Source organism: Leopardus geoffroyi, chromosome D2 (assembly GCF_018350155.1).
Source record: "Leopardus geoffroyi isolate Oge1 chromosome D2, O.geoffroyi_Oge1_pat1.0, whole genome shotgun sequence".
NCBI classification, from domain to species: Eukaryota; Metazoa; Chordata; class Mammalia; order Carnivora; family Felidae; genus Leopardus; species Leopardus geoffroyi.
Window position 1 is genome coordinate 62683148 of NC_059334.1, and position 20065 is coordinate 62703212.

Consider the following 20065-nt stretch of genomic DNA (forward strand, 5'->3'; position numbering starts at 1 on the left):
TCAACCATTTCAACTCATTTTTTTTTTCTGTCACTATGTGATCCTCTCCCTTTGCTGACTCTCAAACCTTTATTTTCTCTTGGGCTTCCTGCCTGCTACACCTTTTGACCATTCCTTTCTTCCATTTATCCAGTTAGTCAATTAAATATATGTAAGTAGCACCTACTATGTGCTAAATGTTTCTCGAAAAAGTGAAATGACCAAGTCAGTTAATAGTATGGCTTTTTTTTTAATATTTAAATTTTTTTGTAGAGAGAGCACAAGTAGAGGAGAGGGGCAGAGAAGGGGAGAGAGAGAGAGAGTGAGGGAGTGTCTCAAGCAGGCTCCACACTGAGCTGACATGGGGCTCCATCCCATGACCCTGGGATCATGACCTGAGCCAAAATCAACAGTTGGACACACAACCAGCTGAGCCACCTAGGTGCCCCAGATAATCAGTATGGCTTTTTAATTTAAACTTTATTTATTGTTAAATTTTTGAATAGGTAATACATTCATGTGGATTGAAATTCTAAAAGTAGGGAAGGACCTTTCTCCAGTTTCTTTAACTCTTTGCAGTCTAGCTTTCACCTCAGACTCCCCAGTTGAACTCATTGACTGTGGTCATAAGTGACTTGCTAACAGCCAAATCCTACGGTGTTACTGAACTGTTGTTAAAAATCTTCTTTCTTAAAATTCTCTTCTCATCTGACTTTTGTGACTCTCTTCTTTCTCTGTGCTCTTTACCACTTTTTCTCTGTCTTCTAGTTATCTGAAACATAGACATCTCCCATCTTTACACCCTTGATGATCCTGTGCTTAGTCATGGCTTCATCTATCGCATATTTAAGGACAATTCCTGGGGCACCTGGGTGGCTCAGTCAGTTAAGTGTCTGACTGGCTCAGGTCATGATCTTACTGGTCATGAGTTCAAGCCCTCGTCAGGCTATATGCTGACAGCTCAGAGCCTGGAGCCTGCTTTGGATTCTCTTGTCTCCCTCTCTCTCTGCCCTCCCCTACTCGCATTCTGTCTCTCTCTCTCTCAAAAATAAAATAAGTGTTAAAAAAAAAAATAAGGATGATTCCAGAACTTGGAGGGGTTCTAAAGTCCTGCAGATCTGGGTTCAAGGCTTAGTGCTGTCATGATTAATTCTGTCACTTAACATTCCTAAGCCTAGTTTTACTCATTAGTAAAACAAAGATGACACTACATACCTAATTGGGGTTGTTAAGGACAGTTGAAAGAAGTGATGTTCTTTCAAAGACAACACTTCCTAGTACCTGAGCTGTAGTTAGGGTTCAATGAATGTCTGCTGTTGCTATTATTTAATTTATTTTGAGAGAGAGTGTGTGCACATATGTGGGTTAGGGGCAGAGAGAGAATCTGAAGCACGCTCTGTGCTATCAGCTTGGAGCCTGATGCAGGGCTCAATCTCATGAACTGTGAGGTCAAGACCTGAGACAAAATCAGGAGTCGGACACCTGACTGACTGAGCCACCCAAGTGTCCCTGCTATTGCTATTGTTTATTGTCTTATTATTGGTTCATGTCCTAAGCACCTATTTTCCACCTGGATGTTCCATTCCTTCTTATATCATTCAGGCCTCTGTTCCAACATCTCGTCGAAGGTTTCTCTTTCTGATGACCATATATAAAATAGCCCCCATGCTCCCCTCAGACATTCCCTGTCCCCTCACCTTTGTTTTCCTTCATAACATTCTTCACCAGCAGACAGACACATTTGTTTATTGTTTGTCTTCTCCCACAAGAATGTATGCTCCTTGAAAGCAGGGACATTATCTCTTTGTTCACTGATACATATCTGCTTCTAGCACAGTTCCTGGCAGATTGTAATGATCAATACATACCTGTTGAGTGTTTACTGAAGATTGTGAACTCGGAGAAGATCAAACTGAACTCAGCAGCCTTTCTCCTTCATATCCACCTCACTTTTCCCACGTTCAGTCCCACCCACCAATAGTGTTCTTTCTGATACCCCGTCTTCTTAATTACATCTAGTCTAGCAATGTGAATTATCTTTCATTTCCATCACATCCCATTTCAATGAGATGACAAATAACTTTGACTCTCTCTTTATAATATTTCTCTTTCCCATTGCTATCATTCTGCTTGCTTAAAATTGGCCTTCTGATCTCGAGTTCCTTTTCGTTTCTTCCTACTTGCCCGCTATCACCAGAGTATATTTAAGAATGTCTCTGACACTGGCATTGTGGTATTGATAAATCTACAGTTCCATCAGAATAAAATAGAAATGCTTCATTTTGACTTGGAAGCTGTCATAGTGCCATACCTTGGCCGCAGTCAATTTTTTTTTTCTTTTTTTAATGTTTATTTTTGAGAGAGACAGACAGAGTGTTAGTGAGGGAGGGACAGAGAGAGAGGGTGACACAGAATTTGAAGCAGGCTCCAGGCTCTGAGCTGTCAGCACAGAGCCGGATGCGGGGCTCAAATCCATGAACTGTGAGCTCATGACCTGAGCCGAAGTCAGACGCTCTACCAACTGAGCCATCCAGGTGCCGCGGCCACAGTCAGACTTTCTAACTGCATCTTCCACAGGCCACTTTCTGCCTGTTCATGTTCTGGTATTGAGTCTAATCACCATTACTCACACCAAGTCTGTGGTTTCCTGTCTGTGTGCGTTGTTTCAGTCCCCTCTGTCTGGCATGCCTTCCACATCCTGTCTGTCAAATTTTTATCTTTCCTTCAAGGCTGAGCTCCTGTTTCACCTCTGAAAAACCTTCCTGTTTCTTTCCATTTTCTCCTCAACTTTGTGCCTCTACAGCAGCACTTATCCCTGAGTCATTTGTCCACAAAGTCATCGATACCTAGAGTATTTATCAAGTACTTACTACATTTGCTCTGTATTGTGTAAAGATGAATCCGCTTTAGGGCTTACCTTCAAACAGCTTATTATCTAGTGTGGAAGAAAAGACCTGCACACCAAAAATCAAAATAAAAAACAGAAAACGGAAAGTGCCATGTGGGAGAGACAGGTAATAGTTAATAATAGATGCCATCTTTTGAGTGCCTAGTATGTTTCACATTTAACCCTCACATAGCAACCCATTGAGGTAGGTGATACAGTGATATAGTCCCTATTTTACAACAGAAGAATAAAATGCATCTGTAATAGGGAGAAGGTAAGTAATTGACCCAAGTTATATACATTCACATGGCTGAGCCAGAGGCTTGAGTCTAGGGCTGTTCACAGCCTATTCTAAATGTTGAGCACTCTGGTCTTCCTTAGGATAGCATACAGAGAGAGTGTTTTGAGCAAATAGTTTTATTCTTGGCTGTCAGAGTAAATTCTATTTGTAATACCAGCACATAATTTCTTTTTCCCTTCCTTTTTAAGACACTGGAAGAAGAGTTTGCCAGGAAACTGCAGGAACAGGAGGTGTTCTTTAAAATGACTGGGGAGTCTGAATGCCTTAACCCATCAGCACAGAGCCGGATTTCCAAGTTTTATCCTATCCCTAGCTTGCATTCCACAGGGTCGTAACAGTAGGAAGCAGTCTGTGGTTCGGTTTGGCTTTTTAAATATGTCATTCTGTTCTCTTCATCTTCTGCCACAATCTATATCAGAGAGCTTATGAAGACAATCACCTGCCTCACCTTCTAGGTGTTTTTTGTTTATTTGTTTGTTTGTTTGTTTAGCAAAGATGAAGGGAAAGGAACCGTGACAGATGCTAGGCCATGTTGGCGAAGTGGCATCTTGCAGTAATTCCCTAAGGTGATTTTGTATATTAATCTTAAAAATTGTGTTCTTTAGACACTGTTAGGTGAAATACTTTAGAAATAAAATGTTTGAGGTGTTTGTTTTTTTTTTTTTAAAGCTGTTAGGTCACTGAGTATTAGTGAATATCTTTTTACCTGACCTAACTTCTCAGTGATGCCTAAATTCTGTAGTTGCAACTCTGCTGTAGAGAGTTGGAATAATTTTATTTTGGTGAATCTGCTCTCATGAAAAAGCTATGAGTTGCTCAAAATACCATATTGGTTGAGTAAATAAATCTATTTTATCTTTAAATAGCAACAAACTTTTTAAAAAGAAACATTATTTCAATAGTTTGTCTAAAATAATTACTTTCAGTCATGAGCTAAAAATTAAGGGTGCTAGTTTTATTAAAATAGTGCCTAAAACACTAAATTTCATTGGAGTCTAAAGTAGGATTTTCTCTTGATTCAACAGGGACAAACATCCTTAGCATTAAACATTATTGTATTTTAAGTCTTGCTCCTGTTACCATTTGATGAAATTTCCATCCTAAAATCTATGTTTTGCAAGGTTGGAAAGATGTAAAAACAAAGTAGCTTTTAGATACTGAAATTCGGCATGTAACACTCACCAAATTAAAAGTATAGACTTAGCATTCCAGCTCATTTCCTAAAATAGTCTGTGAGCTGGGCAAGGGACCTCTTCCATCCTAGCACATTTCGTCCATTGAAGGCTCTGCAGGCTCTGCGTTAAATGTACTTTCTGAAATTAATCTTAAAAGAGGCATTTGTTCAGAATACTTTTTCAGAAAGCATTTAAATAAAATACTTAGGCAACGTCAGAAATGACTGTGTTGTTGAGAGAAAGTCATTTGTATTTTGGTTTTATTTAGTTCCATGTTTAAATTATTTGATTTGAATGGGAAAAGCCTGACACCTTTACCATCTGGTTGCTGATATGTGTAATTATTAATGAAATGTTCACTCTTGGTCCCTCTTGCGGCTTAGAATTCCAAGCCCGCGTCAGGTCAAGCAATATTATGAAATGTACTTGCATCGGTGAGACGGCACATTTGTAAATCATGCTTGCTGCTTGCCACTTCCAGCCTGTTCTCTTCGAAGAGTACCAGGTACCAAGTTGTGGAAGTTTCATTTTTTAGTTACGTTACATTTGAGGCTGGTGAAAAATTCAAGTGTAATTTTGTGGGAACACTGATTCATATTAAGAAAATGTAAATATGTGTAGTAGCACTTTCTTGCAGTTAATTTGAAAACTTTGAATGCTGAACCTTATTTTGTCAGTGGTTTAGATGATTTAAAAATGCATGTGTGATTTTAATTTTGTAATTGTTTTGACAAGCATAATTTCTTGGACAACTTTGTAGGTAGCCTTAACTTCTGGCCAAGTTTGTTTTTTATAGAAGTATATATACATATATATATATACGTATATATATATTATGTATGGTTGTAAATTCATACACTTATCACATTGAATGTGTTGCTGTATACAAAACTCTTTTAATGCTTTATTCTCAAATGCTGGGTTGAAAAATGTTTTGAAAGCCTTTTAAAGTATATATCTTTATAAAGTAATATTCAGGATGATGATGGAAATTGTTTATATTATTATGATAAAAATGACATTATAATGTTACCCAATGTATTTAATGATTTATTTGCAGAGGGAGAGAGGAGGAAGGTTCTTACTACTCTCTCCTTTGAAATTTTCAGTTTATTGGCTTTATAAAAAGAATTCAGGTAGTGGACATTTTTTCAGTATCTTTTAAAGGATATCCTGTGTGCTAAATAGCTTGTGGCACATAATCAATTTAGTCTGAATATTTGATTCTTTTTATTCTTTTCAACTTGTCGTGAGAGTATTGAATAAAGAGGCTCAGAGTAGAATGGTTGACACTCTGGTAAATTTATTAGCAAATCTTGTAAAACCCTTAAAACTGCCCTTTGGATTCAGTGTCCTTGCTGGAGTTCTCTTTCATATGTAACCATACTCATGTGGGTGCAGGACTGCAAAATGATACATACGTAGAGATGAACAATTCATTTTAACGCTTAAGTTACATAAATCTTTGCAAAAAGCATTTTGTTACAGAATATGCTGTTTTCACCCGTCCCTGCTCACTTCTTGTTAAGCCCTATATTTAAATAGATAATAGTGGTCATTTGTTCTTGCATGAAGTGTAGGTGGAGAACTGGGGACGGGCACAGACTTCTTTGAAGTCAAAGGGTACAGTCAGATCCATTCCGTTTTTGGTGGTGTTGTTGCTCTGGCAGGATGTGCTATGAAACACATCAAAGAAAGTCTGTGTGTGCCCCGACGCCAGCCTCCCTCTTCTCCCTGCGTGCTCTGAACACACCGCATGCCACACTTCTGCAGGCCTGGCTCCAGAGCCAGTTGCACCAGGTTGCCTTTCCTAGTCCTGTCCGTCTGTAGTTGAGTGTGAACTGCTGAGTTAGCTGCTATTCTTTATGGAGTCACAATTAAGCTTTTCTTACCCTTTCCAGTGGGCAGTCTGTGGGGAGCGGGGGGTAAAGAGGAAATTGAGAGTGCTTATACTTTGTTGAAAATATTAGAACTTTCCTGTGACAGGACATGGCAAATTGTAATTAAATATAAACCGAACCAGAGCTACCTCTAAGTAGTGTTTCCTCAAGCACAAAGCTCTCAGGCATATGAGACCCACTGTAACGGAGGGTCTCTGATTTCTTGAGCATCAGCGAGTTCAGAAGTGACTGTCTTTTGTACTCTGTTAGTTCCCTGGTGACTACACACTTTCTCCCATTCCACACTGTGCTTAAATGACAAAGACTCTTCTGAGAAGCCAAATTCTGTCCGAGATTAGCTATAGATATTGATTACAGGAGAGCTTAGAACTGGCGTGGAAGAGGAGTTACTTTAGCTCCAGTTCTGAGAATCTTCTGATGAAATACATCACTTCTTTTCAAGGAGACGATCTTTTATAGGAAATGGGATATTTTAAATGCTTTTCTTGAAGGCTCAACAGTTAATGTCTCTATTGTTGCTAGTCTGTGGCTGACATGGTTTTGACATGGCTTTAAAATTTCTGCTAAGCTTGAGTAGAATGTTACACCAGTTTTAAATGTTGGCTGCAGCTTTTGGTGATCCTTTGCTGATTTTTTACAGTGTAATAACCTCATAAGCTGTTTTCAAAATGAATTTTGTTTCTGATTATGCCTCTTGTCTATTTGGGAGCAACATGTCTTTTCAATCATGGGATTGACAACTGAAAAATAAAGTTATTTCTTAATCTACTCTGGCAAGTGGTCTTTTATTAAGAATCTTTGATACTGGGTTGTCCTGCATGAAAACGTTTGGCAGCATTTTTTGGTCCTAGTTACATCTTAAACCCTCACAGTCCTCCAAGCAGCTGGACCCTTCCAGACTTGCTAGTGTTCCCACCCAACTCATCACCACACAAGAATGTAGTTTTTACTGCTAACTTGGAAAGGGGGTGTCTTTTAGGATATAAACCCCTCCTTTGGGTGGTGCCTAAAATAGTTCCATCGACATACATATATACATGTATGTATGTACACATATATATTCCCCCCCTCCCAGGATGGATCTTTTTTCTCACCAAATACTTCACTAACCGTATGACCTCATTTCTGCTAAAAATAACCTCTTTTCCATCACTGATATGTTCGTGCAAGATTCAGTAGACACTAGGCAGCATCACTTGGCAGGTTTTTAGCTTGGCTGGAGGGAGGCATAGCATGTCATTTTCTAATCCAGGAGCATCACACATTTTTGAGCTCATTCTTTTTTTGTTTTTTTTTTTTAAGTGAAAACAGGCTCAGATCCATTGCCATCCAGCCGAAGATTTATCCCGTTATCTGTCCTTCCCTTTCTGGTTCTGTCAGAGAAAGTAGCAGGTTTGGACCTTTATCCTGTTTCGCTTGAGCATAGGACTCTATGAAGATTCTGGATAGCTTGGAAAGGTAAATCGAGTAAGGAAACACTCCAATCAAATCTGATTAATAAAGGTAAGAACAATCAAAGGGGGTGTAACACTTGAGCCTGTTAACTTGATTCAGCCTTTAAGCCTTAAGCTATTAAAAAGGTGTGATGTGGTCATTCATTAAACAGTTGTCATTACATAGCAAAAAGTTTGAAATTCTGAGGGCCTTATGAACTCATTTTTTGGAATTCCTATGATGATTCCTAGCAGGTAGCTGTCAGACTGTGATAAAGGAGGCTGGCAGACCACGTAGAATGTGGCCTCACTGTGTGTTGCCGCTAGTTCAGTACAGAACTAAAGGGTCCGTCTTCCCAGGACAGTATGTGAGGTACTCAGAAGAGACCACATAGAAAGTAAACTATGCAGACTTTTTTAGAAGGTGGAGGTAGAGAAGTAGATTTATTTTAATCCCATTTTTAATCTGGCAATTGAGAGTCATGGCTTGTAACATTTCACAAGTTGGCCAAGTGTAGCCTCTTCTGAAATTGAGTGATTCTACTGTGCATTTCTGTGGGACATTTGATATTTGTGCAGTTTTCCTGTTAGTTTCGGTCTTCTGCATCTTGTGTGTGCCATACAATCATAACTCCTTTGTGCTGGGATAAGTTATTGCATTAATTGCAGATAATCTTGTCGCTCATCTGTTGCATAGGTGTTCATTTCAAATAATTTATGTTCAGGGAAAACCTTTAGATGCTTTGTTACCTGTCCACATTAATAGTTGTAGATCGAGGTCTGCCTATAAAAATCTCCATGATTAAACAAAATGCCAGAGGCTGTGTTCCAAGTACACCTAGTTTTGTTTTCTTGTGTTTATAGTAGTGTTATTAGCATAGGGCTCACACTTTTTTTTTTTACCTTTCTCTCCCCTTTTGTTCCTCTTTTCATCTCTCTCCCCTACTTTTTCATTCTATTTCCTTGCATCTCTTTCTCCCTCTCCCTCTCTTCCCATCTGTTTTTCTCTTCCTCTTTTTATCTCTCTTCCCTCTGTCTCTTTCCTCTTTCCCTTTTTCATTTTTTTTTTTTTAACGTTTATTTTTGAGACAGAGATAGAGCATGAACAGGGGAGGAGCAGAGAGAGAGGGAGACACAGAATCTGAAAAGGCTCCAGGCTCGGAGCTGTCAGAGCCCGACGCGGGGCTCGAACTCACGGACCGTGAGATCACGACCTGAGCCGAAGTCGGCCGCTTAACCGACTGAGCCACCCTGGCGCCCCTTTCCCTTTCTCATTTTTATTCCCTTTCTTTCCTGTTCTTTGGTGTCTCTATTTCCCTCTTTGTCTCCCCACCTGGCCCCCAGTTTTTCTCTCCCCATTTCTCTTCCCTGCTTTGTCTCCCTCTCCCCCCAACCCCGTATCACCACCTTCCCTCTTCCCTTCTCTTTTTCATTCTGTCGCTTTCTCTCACTTTGATTAGATGGATCACAGTAAACATAATATTTAGAAAAACTCTTTAATTGGAAATTTTGTATCTGAAATGACTTTTCATCTAACAGACCACATACATATTTTAGGTACTGAAAAGTGCTTAAAAACCAACCATGCCCAGTGCCCCATGCCATTTCCCATGTGCAGAACAGAATGACATCTTTCCTAGCATCGAGTTTCCTATTTTCCCTCCTTCCCCGCTGCCCTTCTCCTCCCCCTTACTGTGATCAAGTTCAGTAGAACCCATCTCTAAAGGCCAGCATGGTGCCGCGGAAACCACAGCTACAATCAATCAGACGATCTAAGCAAGTGGGAACGAGGTCTGTGGCCAGAAAGGACTATTAGAAACCCTGTCACCATCTTCAGCGGAAGTGAGTTTCTTAATTTTTTCAGTTACAAGAGTTGCTTCTTAACCAAGTCTTTTCTATGACTAGAGAATGCGAAATGAACAGAGGAAGGAGCAGACGGTGCAGCCTTGCAGTGACAGAACCAGAACACTCCCCATTCCCGTCTTCCCTTCTCTGGTCATTCTCAGGCAAAGCTCAAGGACTCCTGAGCCCGCAAGTATGCACCTGGTTTTCCTGGGTTGCAGCTAGATCTAAGAGCTAAGGAAACCAAGGAGCTCAGGTTGAGCCAGTAGCCAGTCTCGCTCGCCAGCAGAGCGGGTTCAGGTTGGGGGCCTTTGGATACTATATCTATATAGAGAGATGTAGATCTATATAGAGACTGTTCCAGACTAAAACAGGGGTTCTATTTGGCTGTGCTGGCTCGGTAGGAAGTGAGCCTCCAGCTTCTGCCCTCTGGAGAGAGTTTGACAGGAGCATCGTAAGCCATCGCATGAACTGGTGCCAGGGGCTGTTCCGCCAAGGGGAGCTCACGGCTTGATGGCGATGCTTCTCTTTCTCCGCCTGCCATAGACTTGGTCACCTAGAAGTTAGAGGAGGAAGTTAAACCTCCTGTGGCCTGTGGGCCTTTAGGTCAGCCAATTATAGCGACTGTTACAACTGCAGAATGGGCTTGTGAGATAAAGTCGCTTGTAAGACTCAGTTTCTTGACATGGTTTACCCTATTTCATCAGAGCGGTCCTCTTGTTCTCCACACATGGGCAGTCTTTCTCCCTAGCGGCTCATTGCACTGCCATGCCAACGGTGGTTGGGGCAGCATCTGCCTTCAGTAATTGGCATTCGCCTTAAGTTTTCAGGGTTGCCCCGGAACAAATCCCCTACTTCCCTGAGCATCAGCCAGCCTCCCAGCCCTGCCTGAACTGGCAGCCACGGCTTACCTGTGTCTCCTTTCTCTCCCTTGTGCCCTTGAGGGCCGGGTGGCCCAGGCCGACCTGGTGGCCCTGCAGGGCCCCTCTCACCTGGGAGGACAGAGCGGGGTGTGCTCAGTCAAGTGGGAGCGCAGGACCCGGAGGAGCCACACGGGTCCCTGGATAGCACTGTCAAGGGGTGGCTTCCCAGCCAGAGTGGGTGGTCACAACGGGATCCCAGTAGCTGTCTCCCTGCCACCACTTACCTTTGGGTCCTGGGGTGCCCACCTCTCCTTTCTGCCCTGGGGGACCTGGAATGGTTCCATAAGCTGCGGGGAGACAAGAGTGGTCTCAGACAAGAGGTCACCCTGGAGTTTGGGAGGTAAAGGGCTTTGTTCAGAGAAGCACAGAAGGGAGAGGTACAGCTGGGACCCACAAGAAGAAAACAGACTTAAGAGTTTAGCAGATTTTCAGCCTTTCAAGTGTTAATAACTGAAGTTTTTCAGGAGACTTTCTCCCACTTGAGACCAGGCCGCAAGGTAAGTGTTGGGAAAGCGGTCACGGGCTGCCCTTACTTCGGAAAAAGTCCATGAGGTCCTCGGTCACATTGCTGTAGGCAGAGAAGACCTTGCTGATGCCGGGGGGACCCTGCGGCCCTGGCCGGCCTGGTGGGCCCTGGATGGTGTAGGCCATCCCCTGCAGCAGACCCTGACCTGTGAAGCACCAGATTGTGGGCACAGGAAGCAGGGTCTCTCGGCCCCTCTTTGCAGGACAAGAGCCCTCAGGTTGCTGAACTCCCGTGCCGTTAACCTAGATGAGGCAGCAGCAAGGGAGAAACCCTGCTGGCTTCCTGTGTCCCTCCCTGCGGACTGGCCCAGACCTCTGCTGCCATGGCCTTTCCTCAGAGGCTTTCTGGCAGCAGAGCTGTGCTGGTAGCTACCGGGAGAAAGGACTTCTTAACCAACCTCCCCTCCCCCCAACCAGTAACCATCGTCATCATCAAAACTTCTGACAAGACCAGGTAGCAGGAGTAGCAAAAGTCCAAAGACCAACACGCCCTGTCCCCGGCCGCACTGATCCCATTCTGACTAGGGCTTCTGAACTAAGCTGGCTGAAAGAACTCGCCCTGGACCACCTGCCTTCCGTCCCCCCACCGCCATCTGATGCCCGAAGTGCCATCCCCGTAGCCTGGGTGCTCCGTAAATGAGAGGGGGAGTTTCTGGAGCTTGAAATTCAAGCTGCACAAGGGCTCCCACCCAACCTCCCGGCTGCGCTAAGGGTCATGACTTACGCTGCAAGCTCTCAGACACCCGAACAGCCAGCTCATTGTAGTCCAGACTTCCGGCAAAGCCAGCCCCGAATGGTCCACCTTCGCCACCATACATGCCACCTTCTGCCCCGTAGCCTCGGCCCAGGCCCACGTCCATACCAAAGGCCCCCCCTTCGCCCAGGGAGCCTCCGCTGGCTCCTCCTACGCCCATGGAAGAGCTGTAGGAGGTGCCCCGACTGACTGACGAGCTGTGAGAGGAGGAGCCGCTGCTCCGACTGTAGGAGCCGTCCATGGACACCAGGCGGCTGTCCCCCGGTGGCCCTTGTGGCCCTGGAGGGCCCGGTGGGCCCACGATGAAGCTGCGTACATCCGGGCCTGTGGGGAGGAGGCCACGTTAGGTGGGGCTCAGGTTTGGGGGTGAGAGAAAGGGAGTCTTGAGGCCTCTCCCAGGGTCTCACGGCCCCAAAGCAGAACGCAAATGCCAAGGCACTTGCACGGGAGCAGGCGTGCCAGCTGGGAAGAAGCTGGGCTCTCCTCACTGGAGCTCACACATTTGGCCTCCCGGTGCCTTCCAAGCACCAGCTGCCCTCTCACAGGGAGGAGCAAGGTCTGGAAAAGGGGCACCTACTGGTGAGGTAGCTGATCAGTTCGCTCCGGAAGCTGTCGCTGTTTTCAGCGGCATAAGTTGCCAGGGCTCCGGAGACACCTGGGGGCCCTCGAGGGCCTGGGGGACCAGGAGGGCCTGGAGGGCCAGGGATGGATGACAGGCCGGCAGCTGGAGGGGAAGCCACAGAGAGGTCAGGGATTGCCCTGCTGGCACACTGAGTTCCCAGCCTGCGCTCAGGGGTGCGGTTCCTGGGAAGGAGGGGGGTAGGGGAGGAGGGGATACTGGGAGCCCAGCTCCTGCCATCACTCCAGAGCCACTGCTCTGCCTGCCCTCACTCGGCCCAAATCCTGTCCCTTCCCCTGCGCCCTCCTGCCACATGATCATGCACTGCTTGTGAACTTCTCTAAGGGCTGCACTTGGGATCACCGTCTCTCCCACCAGTCCCCCTGTCACGGCTGAAAGCACCTCAAAAGCAAGCGTGTTCCTCTCCAGGCCCAGCCCAGTGTGTGCATTGGGAGGACTGGGTTTAACTCTCCATGGCTGCCCTTGCTAAACCATGGGGGCCCCGGAGGCCAGGCTCTGGTCCCCTGCTCTCCTCCCTGAGCCTTACTGTGCAGGTAAGAGGAGAGGTCCTCCACGCTGATGCTGGACCACGCATTGCCTGGGATCCCTGGGGGCCCAGGGGGACCTGGGGGCCCAATGATGCCTCTGTATTCAGACCCTGAGACAGCAAAGGAGCATGGAGTCAGTGGAGGGGCCTGGGCCAAGGCCTGTGCCTTCCACCCCAGGCCACGTGGACCAGTGGCCCCTGTCCAGCCTTACCTTGGAGCAAGGAGAGGAGTTCCTCATAGGATGTTCCTGGCAAGCCGGGAGGCCCCGGGGGGCCAGGAAGCCCAATGCTGATTCCAGAGCCTGAGGAACAAAAGCCCAAGTTGTGATGGATTCTGATCAGACAGGGCAAAGCAGGGGGAAATGCCTTGTCAGAGAGGAAGCCAGACACAGGAGTGATTTGGACAGAAGTGGGATCCCAGCAGGGGAAGAGGGGCAGCAGGAAGAAACAGGCCAAAAGAGGAACTCAGACTACAGTTGCCATCGACACTGAGGAGCTAGGGCCGTAGTCCTGGGACGAGTGCAGGTTAACGTGCAGGGGTGTGTCAGAGGTTTGCATGGGCACAAGTGGGGTGTGTGCAAACTGCCTGTGGCACGGCATCCCAGACACTCCTGGCTTCCCGGGCCAGGCTCAGGGCCTGCTCTTTCCCACAGACCAGGCCCTCTGGACTTGGTCTCTGGACTCTGGACACAGCTCAGCACCCACCTCCTCCCTGGACCACCCCACTGACTGCCTGCCACAGAGGACAAGTCGGAAGGGTGGGCACTCACTGGACATGTAGCTGAGGATACGAGTGCTCAGCTCGGAGTAGTCCAGAGACTGCAGGGACCAATCCGTCAGGTACTGCCGCAGGGACTGTCTCACGTCCTCCCCTGGAAGGACAGGCTGCGCTGGCCTGGGCCCCACCCCGGGCTCCTGCACACCTACAGGCTGGCCCCGAGCTGTGGGTTCTCAGTCCCCCGGGAAGCGGCAAGCCTGCAGGTCCCCAACAAGGCACCCGCGCGGTTACCCGGCACTGGGGACCCTGAGACTTGCCGCCCCCTCTCCAGTCAGTGCTGACCCACGGAGGCTCAGAGGCTGGGAGCGAGGAGGAGCAGCCCCGCCCGCAGCTCTCTCAGCGCTCAGGTGGGAGCGAGCTGGGCCGCAGAGCTCCCGCCCTCCTGCCCGGGGCGGCCACTCACGCTGCAGGGCCGCCAGGATGTCCGCAGAGGAAATGGAGGCTGAGGAGCTGATGCCTGCCCCTGAGGCTGTCGGGAAGGAAACCTCAGGTTACCTGCTTTCTAGCAAAACCGAAGCAACACCCTCATTGCTCCAGAACCCCGAAGACCCGGCCAGCTAGCTGTTCCGTTTGGGGAAAACGAATGAATGGCGGCATTAGGAGGCTGTTGTGAATGCACGCAAAAGTCAACAGTGGGGCTGTGTTTGTGTTCATTCGGCAAGAAATGCGGTTTGTTTTCCAGAGTAGGCTTTAGCCTCACTCCTCCCAGATCCTGCCAGTCTCGATCCCTCTTCACACACTCAGGACACCTCTGTCAACCGCAAGAAGGCTTGCTACACATGGCTGTGCACGCGGCCTCTGTTCTCGAAGCCGGATCCCAGTGGCTGAGAGCCCCGAGTTCCGAACTGAACTTCACATCCCGAAGGGTGAAGCAAACAGCAAAGTAAGCGAGGAGACTCTGGAGCAAAGTGACCACGGGAGGAGGGGGTCATTGTGGGGGTGGGGACAGGCTTACTCTGTAAGTAGCTCCCGACACGGCTTGCCAGCTCCGAGTAGTCGAAAGTCTCCCCGGCAATGGTGGTGACAGGCCCTGGGGGACCAGGTGGGCCTGGGGGACCCTGAACTCCAGACAGGTAAGACCTAATGCTGTCGCCTGCCGACAAAGAAAGCAAAGTCGTGCCTGTCCCCAAGAGGGCGTGACCTCCCACCAGAGATGGCCGGAAGCACCTCATCCCATCCATGGCCCAAGGTGGGGCCAGCAGGGAGCCTAGACTCTTGGTTACAGAGAAAAGTTGAGGCCAAGGCCTGTGCTGGATCAGATGCTACTTGAAGACTGAGGACCGATGAGGCTCCAGTCGGCAGCCATTTGACAAAGTCTGTATGCACATTCTTAGAAATCACACCCAGACGTGCAGCGGGAGGATGGGATGGGGGGTGCACACTTGTGTGAAAGTGTGTGTGTGGCTGTGTTCCTACGGATGAGTGTGTGGGTGAGGACGCACCTGTGTGGGCTGCCATGAGAAGGTGGGTGTTGAGGGAGTCCATGGACATGTGGTCCTGGCTCCCGGGGTGGGTTTCTGACCTAGGCCTGGCCCACAGGCTGCTGTATCCCGCCGTGCGCGCACACACACGCGCACGCACACAGGCAAGCACACACGCGTGTGCACACACAAGCACACCTCTTTGGTAGCCTCCTGGCTCCCACCCACTCCCAGAGCCTCCCCCGCCTCGCCGCACTGGTACGGGCAATGGGATCTGTCAGGTCTATTCACCTGGGGGGGGAGGAGATCGGAGGCTTCCCGAAATAGCCAGGCTCCACAGAGCACCAGAGACGCCCGGCCGAGCAGACACGTCGGCACACGCACCCACACAAACTCACTCAGATCCTGGGACTCACTCTGCATGTACTCAGCGATGTACTGCTGGACCTCCCGGCCCGAGCTGCTGATAGAGCCTGGAGGCCCCGGCGGGCCTGGCGGGCCTGGCGGACCCGGCATGAACATGGTGCCCGACGACGATCCCCCTGTAGGAGGGAAAGCCTTCCGAGTCTGCCAGGAAAAGCCCACCTTAGGATCAAAGAAGGGCCCAGACACTGCTTCCACAGCACAAGGAGGGAGAAATAGATGGTGGCAAAGAGAAGGGAAGGAGGAGGGGAATGCCTATAAGCAGCCACTGTCTGGAAAGGGCACAGAGTTGGGATTTCGCTGGACCGGACTCTTCCTTCAGCACCCCACTTCAGCAACTCAGCCCCAGAGGCCCCCTCAACTCCAAACGCCCCTAGCTCCCAGGTCTGTCCTGTTCTCCATCATTCGGCATCGCCAGCCACCTTCACTGTACTGTCCTTCCCTCCCATCTCCACCAACTTGTAACCTCCTTAAAGGCAGTGCACAGGCCCTAGCACATGGAGACGCGACCTGATCAACACCGAATCATGGGTGTGGGAGGCGGACAGGTGAATGAATCAGTGTCCTTGCTTGAGGAAGAGGAGAAGACCTTTGGTTCTTACCTTGAGAGAGACCACCAGGAATGCCAGGAGCCCCTGGGATACCAGGATCGCCTAGAATCCAACACAAGAAGACCTGTTTGTATCACCTCCTCTAGGAAGCCTTCCCTGGTTGGGCCCAACCAAGTTTATCAGCATGTGACTCAACAACTGTCCCAGGTCTCTCAGTCTTATTTCTGCAATGCTACCACAAGCCCCCTTCAGGCAGAGACTGGACTCACATCCTCATCCCTCTCTCCCTCCAGCCTCTCCTTCCTCCCAAGCCTTTAACACCAGTGAGTACTCGCTGCCTTCTATTCAGACTCTGTGGGCCATTCTTGCTCTCACGCCCCTGCCTTCTTGGCTGCTCTCCTCACTGACCTTTGTCACCCTTGGGTCCCCGAGGGCCAGGCGGTCCCTGCAGGTTGAGTCCAAGAGAGCTGGAGCCTGGGAACCAACAACACAGTACAGTCACCCAGGGCTGAGGGGCTCTGGACAGAGCCAGCGGCGGGGGTGGGGGCTCAGCACTTACCTGAGGCTGAGAACCCTGGGAGGCCTTGCTCGCCTGAGGGACACACCCGAGGGGGGACAGTCAGTGGCGCGCTCCTCCCTAGGCCCAGCCCAACGCCACCTCCCTCCCGAGCCTCCCCAGCCCTTACAACGCGCACACATTCCCAACCCTTCCCAGAGACACCCACTCGGATCTACCCTCACTCATTTGTATCAGACTCCTTCATGGGAAGCTCAAGGCTTGGAAGGTCAGCCTTGGCCACCTCACCCCACCCCACATTTTGTTTGATGTCAGCTCTACTGACCTTGGTGTCCTCGAGGGCCTGGGGGGCCTGATGGAAGGAGGCAGACACAGTTGTGAGATGCATACCTACCAGGTGCTGTGGCTGCAAGGGGCCCGTAGGGGAAGAGATGGGGCTCCTGCCGGAGTGTGGGGTTGAGCCACGGCCTGGGGTGCCAGCAGGCCAGCACGGCGGTGGGGAGTCTTTCTGGAGCTTCTAGCCACTGTGCCTCCCGCCATGCTCCAGACCACCAGGTTCCTCCCGGGGTACGGCAGGAGGATGCACAGATGCCCCGGGTGACCCAGCCTCATCCAGACTCTCCTGGCCACCCCGAGCAAGCAGGGGCACACGGGCTTCTGTGCCCCAAGACGCTACTCACCTTGGTCTCCCTTGGGGCCCGGGGGCCCAGGGGGGCCTGGGGGGCCAGAGAAGAAGGTCTCTGCAGAGGAGAGAAGGATTTCTGAGTGTGAGCACAGTGGTATTTGTAAGGGAGCAGCTGCTAGCATGGAGCCTGGCATCCTGCGGCTGCTCAATTGGTATGTGGCAGATGGGTGGATCGATGGATGGGTGGATAGTGGGAAGGTTGGACCAAAGGATAAAGGAAATAACAAATGGTGGATGGATAAACAGATGGGTCAGTGGGTGGATCTTCCACAAGGGACAAGTTTTCCTGTTCTACGGAGTCTATGCAAACACACCCTGGCGGCAGGGCTGAAGGAGGAACATGGTGAGTCTGTCAGGAAGACCGCAAGCCTATGACCACAGCGTGTCCCGGAGCTAGGGCTGGGGTGGAGAGCGAGGGGACTGGACTCTAACATTACCTGAGTTGGTCAGGAAAGATCCTGGTGGGCCTGGTGGGCCTGGCAGGCCTTCCCCTAATAGGAGAACCACCAAGACTTAGTAAAGCCAAGCTATGGGCCATGAACCCTCTGCCCAGGAGAAGTGGCCAGGCAGCCCTTTCCTGAGAGCCAGCCCAGAAGAGGCCGTGGGCGCCATGGTCTCGTATCTCTCACCAGGGAGCTCAGCTCTCACCTGCTGGGCCTCGGGGTCCTGGTGGGCCTGGAATGGAAGGTCCTGCAGAAAAGAGTGAGCAAGAGGCAATGCTGAACTCAGGGAGCTGACCCTGCCCCTGTGATGAGGACCCCGGCTTCCTCACTAAGTGCCCTGTCCCCCACGATTCCCCACCTTCCAGTGATCCCTGAGATGCTCACCTGGAGGCCCAGGTGGGCCAGGTGGGCCGGGGGGACCCCGTAAATCAAGACCTTCTGTGGAGAGAAAAAAACCAGAAATAAGCAAAAGCTCTCATGAAGCTGTTCCCCACCAGCCCTCATTAGGCTCATCAGCGCCAGGCGCCCGGGCTATACCCACACCCCAGAGGCCAGCTCTGCGTCACAGCACAGGGTCCTCCGGGACCCCCTCTGCTAGGGGTGCTCCTCGCTCACAGGCGGGGCAGGGGAGAGCTGCCATCAAATGCCCTGATGGCCAAGTACGTGGCTTTGTGTCAGCCCGAGTTCACAATCCTGCTCTGCTACTTCTGGCTGGTGACCGGGCAAGCTCTTGACTTCTTTCGGCCTCAGCTCACTCTTCTCTAAACCGGAAGTCTAAGACCTATGTCCCAGGAGCACTGTGAAGTCCCAGGGAGGTCCCAGGACAGAATGTCTAGCACACGGCAGTTGCTGGGCCACGGCTGGCTGCTGCCTTTGCCATCAGGTGTCTAAGTGGGAGACCCAGCGGCATGTCTGCTTGGGCTCCTTAATGGACTCTGGAAACAGAAGACCCCAGAAGTCACCCTCCCAGGCCGGGGCTGTAGCTGAGAACCCGTGGACCCTCGTCATTGCTCCCCGTGGGGGAGGCAGTTCTCTTGCCAGTCATTCTCCCAGCGCCCAGCTCCCTTCAGAGGCCCCACTTGACCCCGGTCCTCCGAGAATCCCAAGAACCTCTCCGACAGCTGCCCCATCCCTGTGACTCACCCCCCCAGGGCCGACAAAAGGCCTGCTGTTCCTTGGAGGCTGGCATGGCCTTTCAGAGGAACCAGTCACCCTTGCTCACATGAGGGCTCAGGATGACTCACTGGTCCAGCTGCTACAGGACCCAAATGTGCTGCCATCTGTCCTGCTCCCGCCCCAGTGTCACCTCACCCCAGAGAACATGGGGGCACTCACGGGCAGAGAGGACTTCGGAGATGGAGCTGCTGCTGCCCATGAACGATTCACCGGCAAGTCCTCGCTCCCCGCGGGGGCCTGTGTAAAAGACACGAGTTCAGGGGGACTCCACCTGCAGCAACCCCTCTTCCTCCCCCATGCTTTCTTCTATAGGGCTTGGGAGGATCCTGGTGGGCGGGGCGGGGTGGGGCGGAGCGCCAGGAGTGGGCGGGGTCTGGAGCATCAGGACTGAGCATTCCTGTTTGCAGGCCCAACAGCCCAGGGGAACCTGGACCATTTTTTCCTAAGGCTGTTTTCTGGTGTTTGGATAAATCACTGGAAAGTAGCACAATTATTAGGATCTGGGCACAAGAGCCTCGATGCCTATGAAATAGCCAAGCTTGACCCTGACCAGCATGCCACAGAGCCCCAAACCCCTGTCCAGAGGACCCCTATCTTCTCAGAAACCCAAGAAGAAGGGCCCTGCAAGGCCCTTGATGAAGCACCGGGTCACCCCGTGACCTCTCTTCCAAAATGCAGGTCTCCCACTTTAAGGCGGGGTCCCAAGTCCAGCCGGGAAAGGAAGCCTTCCCCCCCCTGAGCCCAGAGTCCTGTGCTTCAGGACTGACGTACCTTGCTGTCCAGGGAGACCAGCTGGGCCCACGGGACCTAGAGATGGAGTTGGGAAGCAAAGGCTTTACCACATCTCTAGGGTTACAGTTCTAGAAGGAACTGAAAAAAGGGCATGTCCAAACACACCTAGCTTGCTTACTTGAGAGCAATAAGCAATTTGAGACCAGACCTGTGGTCCATCCCATGAGAATCATGAGAATTCCTCTGCCAAAACCCGGGCTCTGGGACAGGCAGAGCTGCCCTCTCTGTTCCCAGTGTTTAAGAAACTTCTCAGCGCCCCCGTATTCTCCCTTTTACTGGAGCTTAGCAGAAGGGAAGGCTGATCCGTACTTGTGTTGGTTGTGCTAAATCACCTACTGTGTTTACACATGTTTTAAATTAAAAAAAAACACAGATAAGGGCATGTGGCTGGCT

At 49.8% G+C, this 20065-nt stretch overlaps 2 protein-coding genes across 5 annotated transcripts in view; one reads left to right on the forward strand and one right to left on the reverse strand.

Annotated features, from left to right (window-relative positions):
• Positions 1 to 7011, forward strand: part of SLK (STE20 like kinase) — a 56959-nt gene extending 49948 nt beyond the window's left edge. For both annotated transcript variants that reach the window (XM_045438806.1, XM_045438807.1), the window contains one exon: positions 3356 to 7011. In XM_045438806.1, the coding sequence (XP_045294762.1) occupies positions 3356 to 3502 (147 nt within the window). In that variant the 3' untranslated portion in view covers positions 3503 to 7011. The remainder of the gene's footprint in view (positions 1 to 3355) is intronic.
• Positions 7012 to 9158: 2147 nt separating this feature from the next.
• COL17A1 (collagen type XVII alpha 1 chain) overlaps positions 9159 to 20065 on the reverse strand; it is a 51584-nt gene continuing 40677 nt past the window's right edge. For all 3 annotated transcript variants that reach the window (XM_045438810.1, XM_045438808.1, XM_045438809.1), the window contains 22 exons: positions 19652 to 19687; positions 19040 to 19117; positions 18089 to 18142; positions 17910 to 17951; positions 17699 to 17752; positions 17257 to 17316; positions 16902 to 16928; positions 16619 to 16651; positions 16468 to 16533; positions 16111 to 16161; positions 15502 to 15627; positions 14620 to 14757; positions 14068 to 14133; positions 13657 to 13758; positions 13099 to 13188; positions 12887 to 12997; positions 12298 to 12444; positions 11691 to 12044; positions 10975 to 11112; positions 10666 to 10728; positions 10430 to 10510; positions 9159 to 10074 (listed from right to left, as the gene is read on the reverse strand). In XM_045438810.1, coding sequence (XP_045294766.1) covers positions 10022 to 10074; positions 10430 to 10510; positions 10666 to 10728; positions 10975 to 11112; positions 11691 to 12044; positions 12298 to 12444; positions 12887 to 12997; positions 13099 to 13188; positions 13657 to 13758; positions 14068 to 14133; positions 14620 to 14757; positions 15502 to 15627; positions 16111 to 16161; positions 16468 to 16533; positions 16619 to 16651; positions 16902 to 16928; positions 17257 to 17316; positions 17699 to 17752; positions 17910 to 17951; positions 18089 to 18142; positions 19040 to 19117; positions 19652 to 19687 — 1970 coding nt within the window. In that variant the 3' untranslated portion in view covers positions 9159 to 10021. The remainder of the gene's footprint in view (positions 10075 to 10429; positions 10511 to 10665; positions 10729 to 10974; positions 11113 to 11690; positions 12045 to 12297; positions 12445 to 12886; positions 12998 to 13098; positions 13189 to 13656; positions 13759 to 14067; positions 14134 to 14619; positions 14758 to 15501; positions 15628 to 16110; positions 16162 to 16467; positions 16534 to 16618; positions 16652 to 16901; positions 16929 to 17256; positions 17317 to 17698; positions 17753 to 17909; positions 17952 to 18088; positions 18143 to 19039; positions 19118 to 19651; positions 19688 to 20065) is intronic.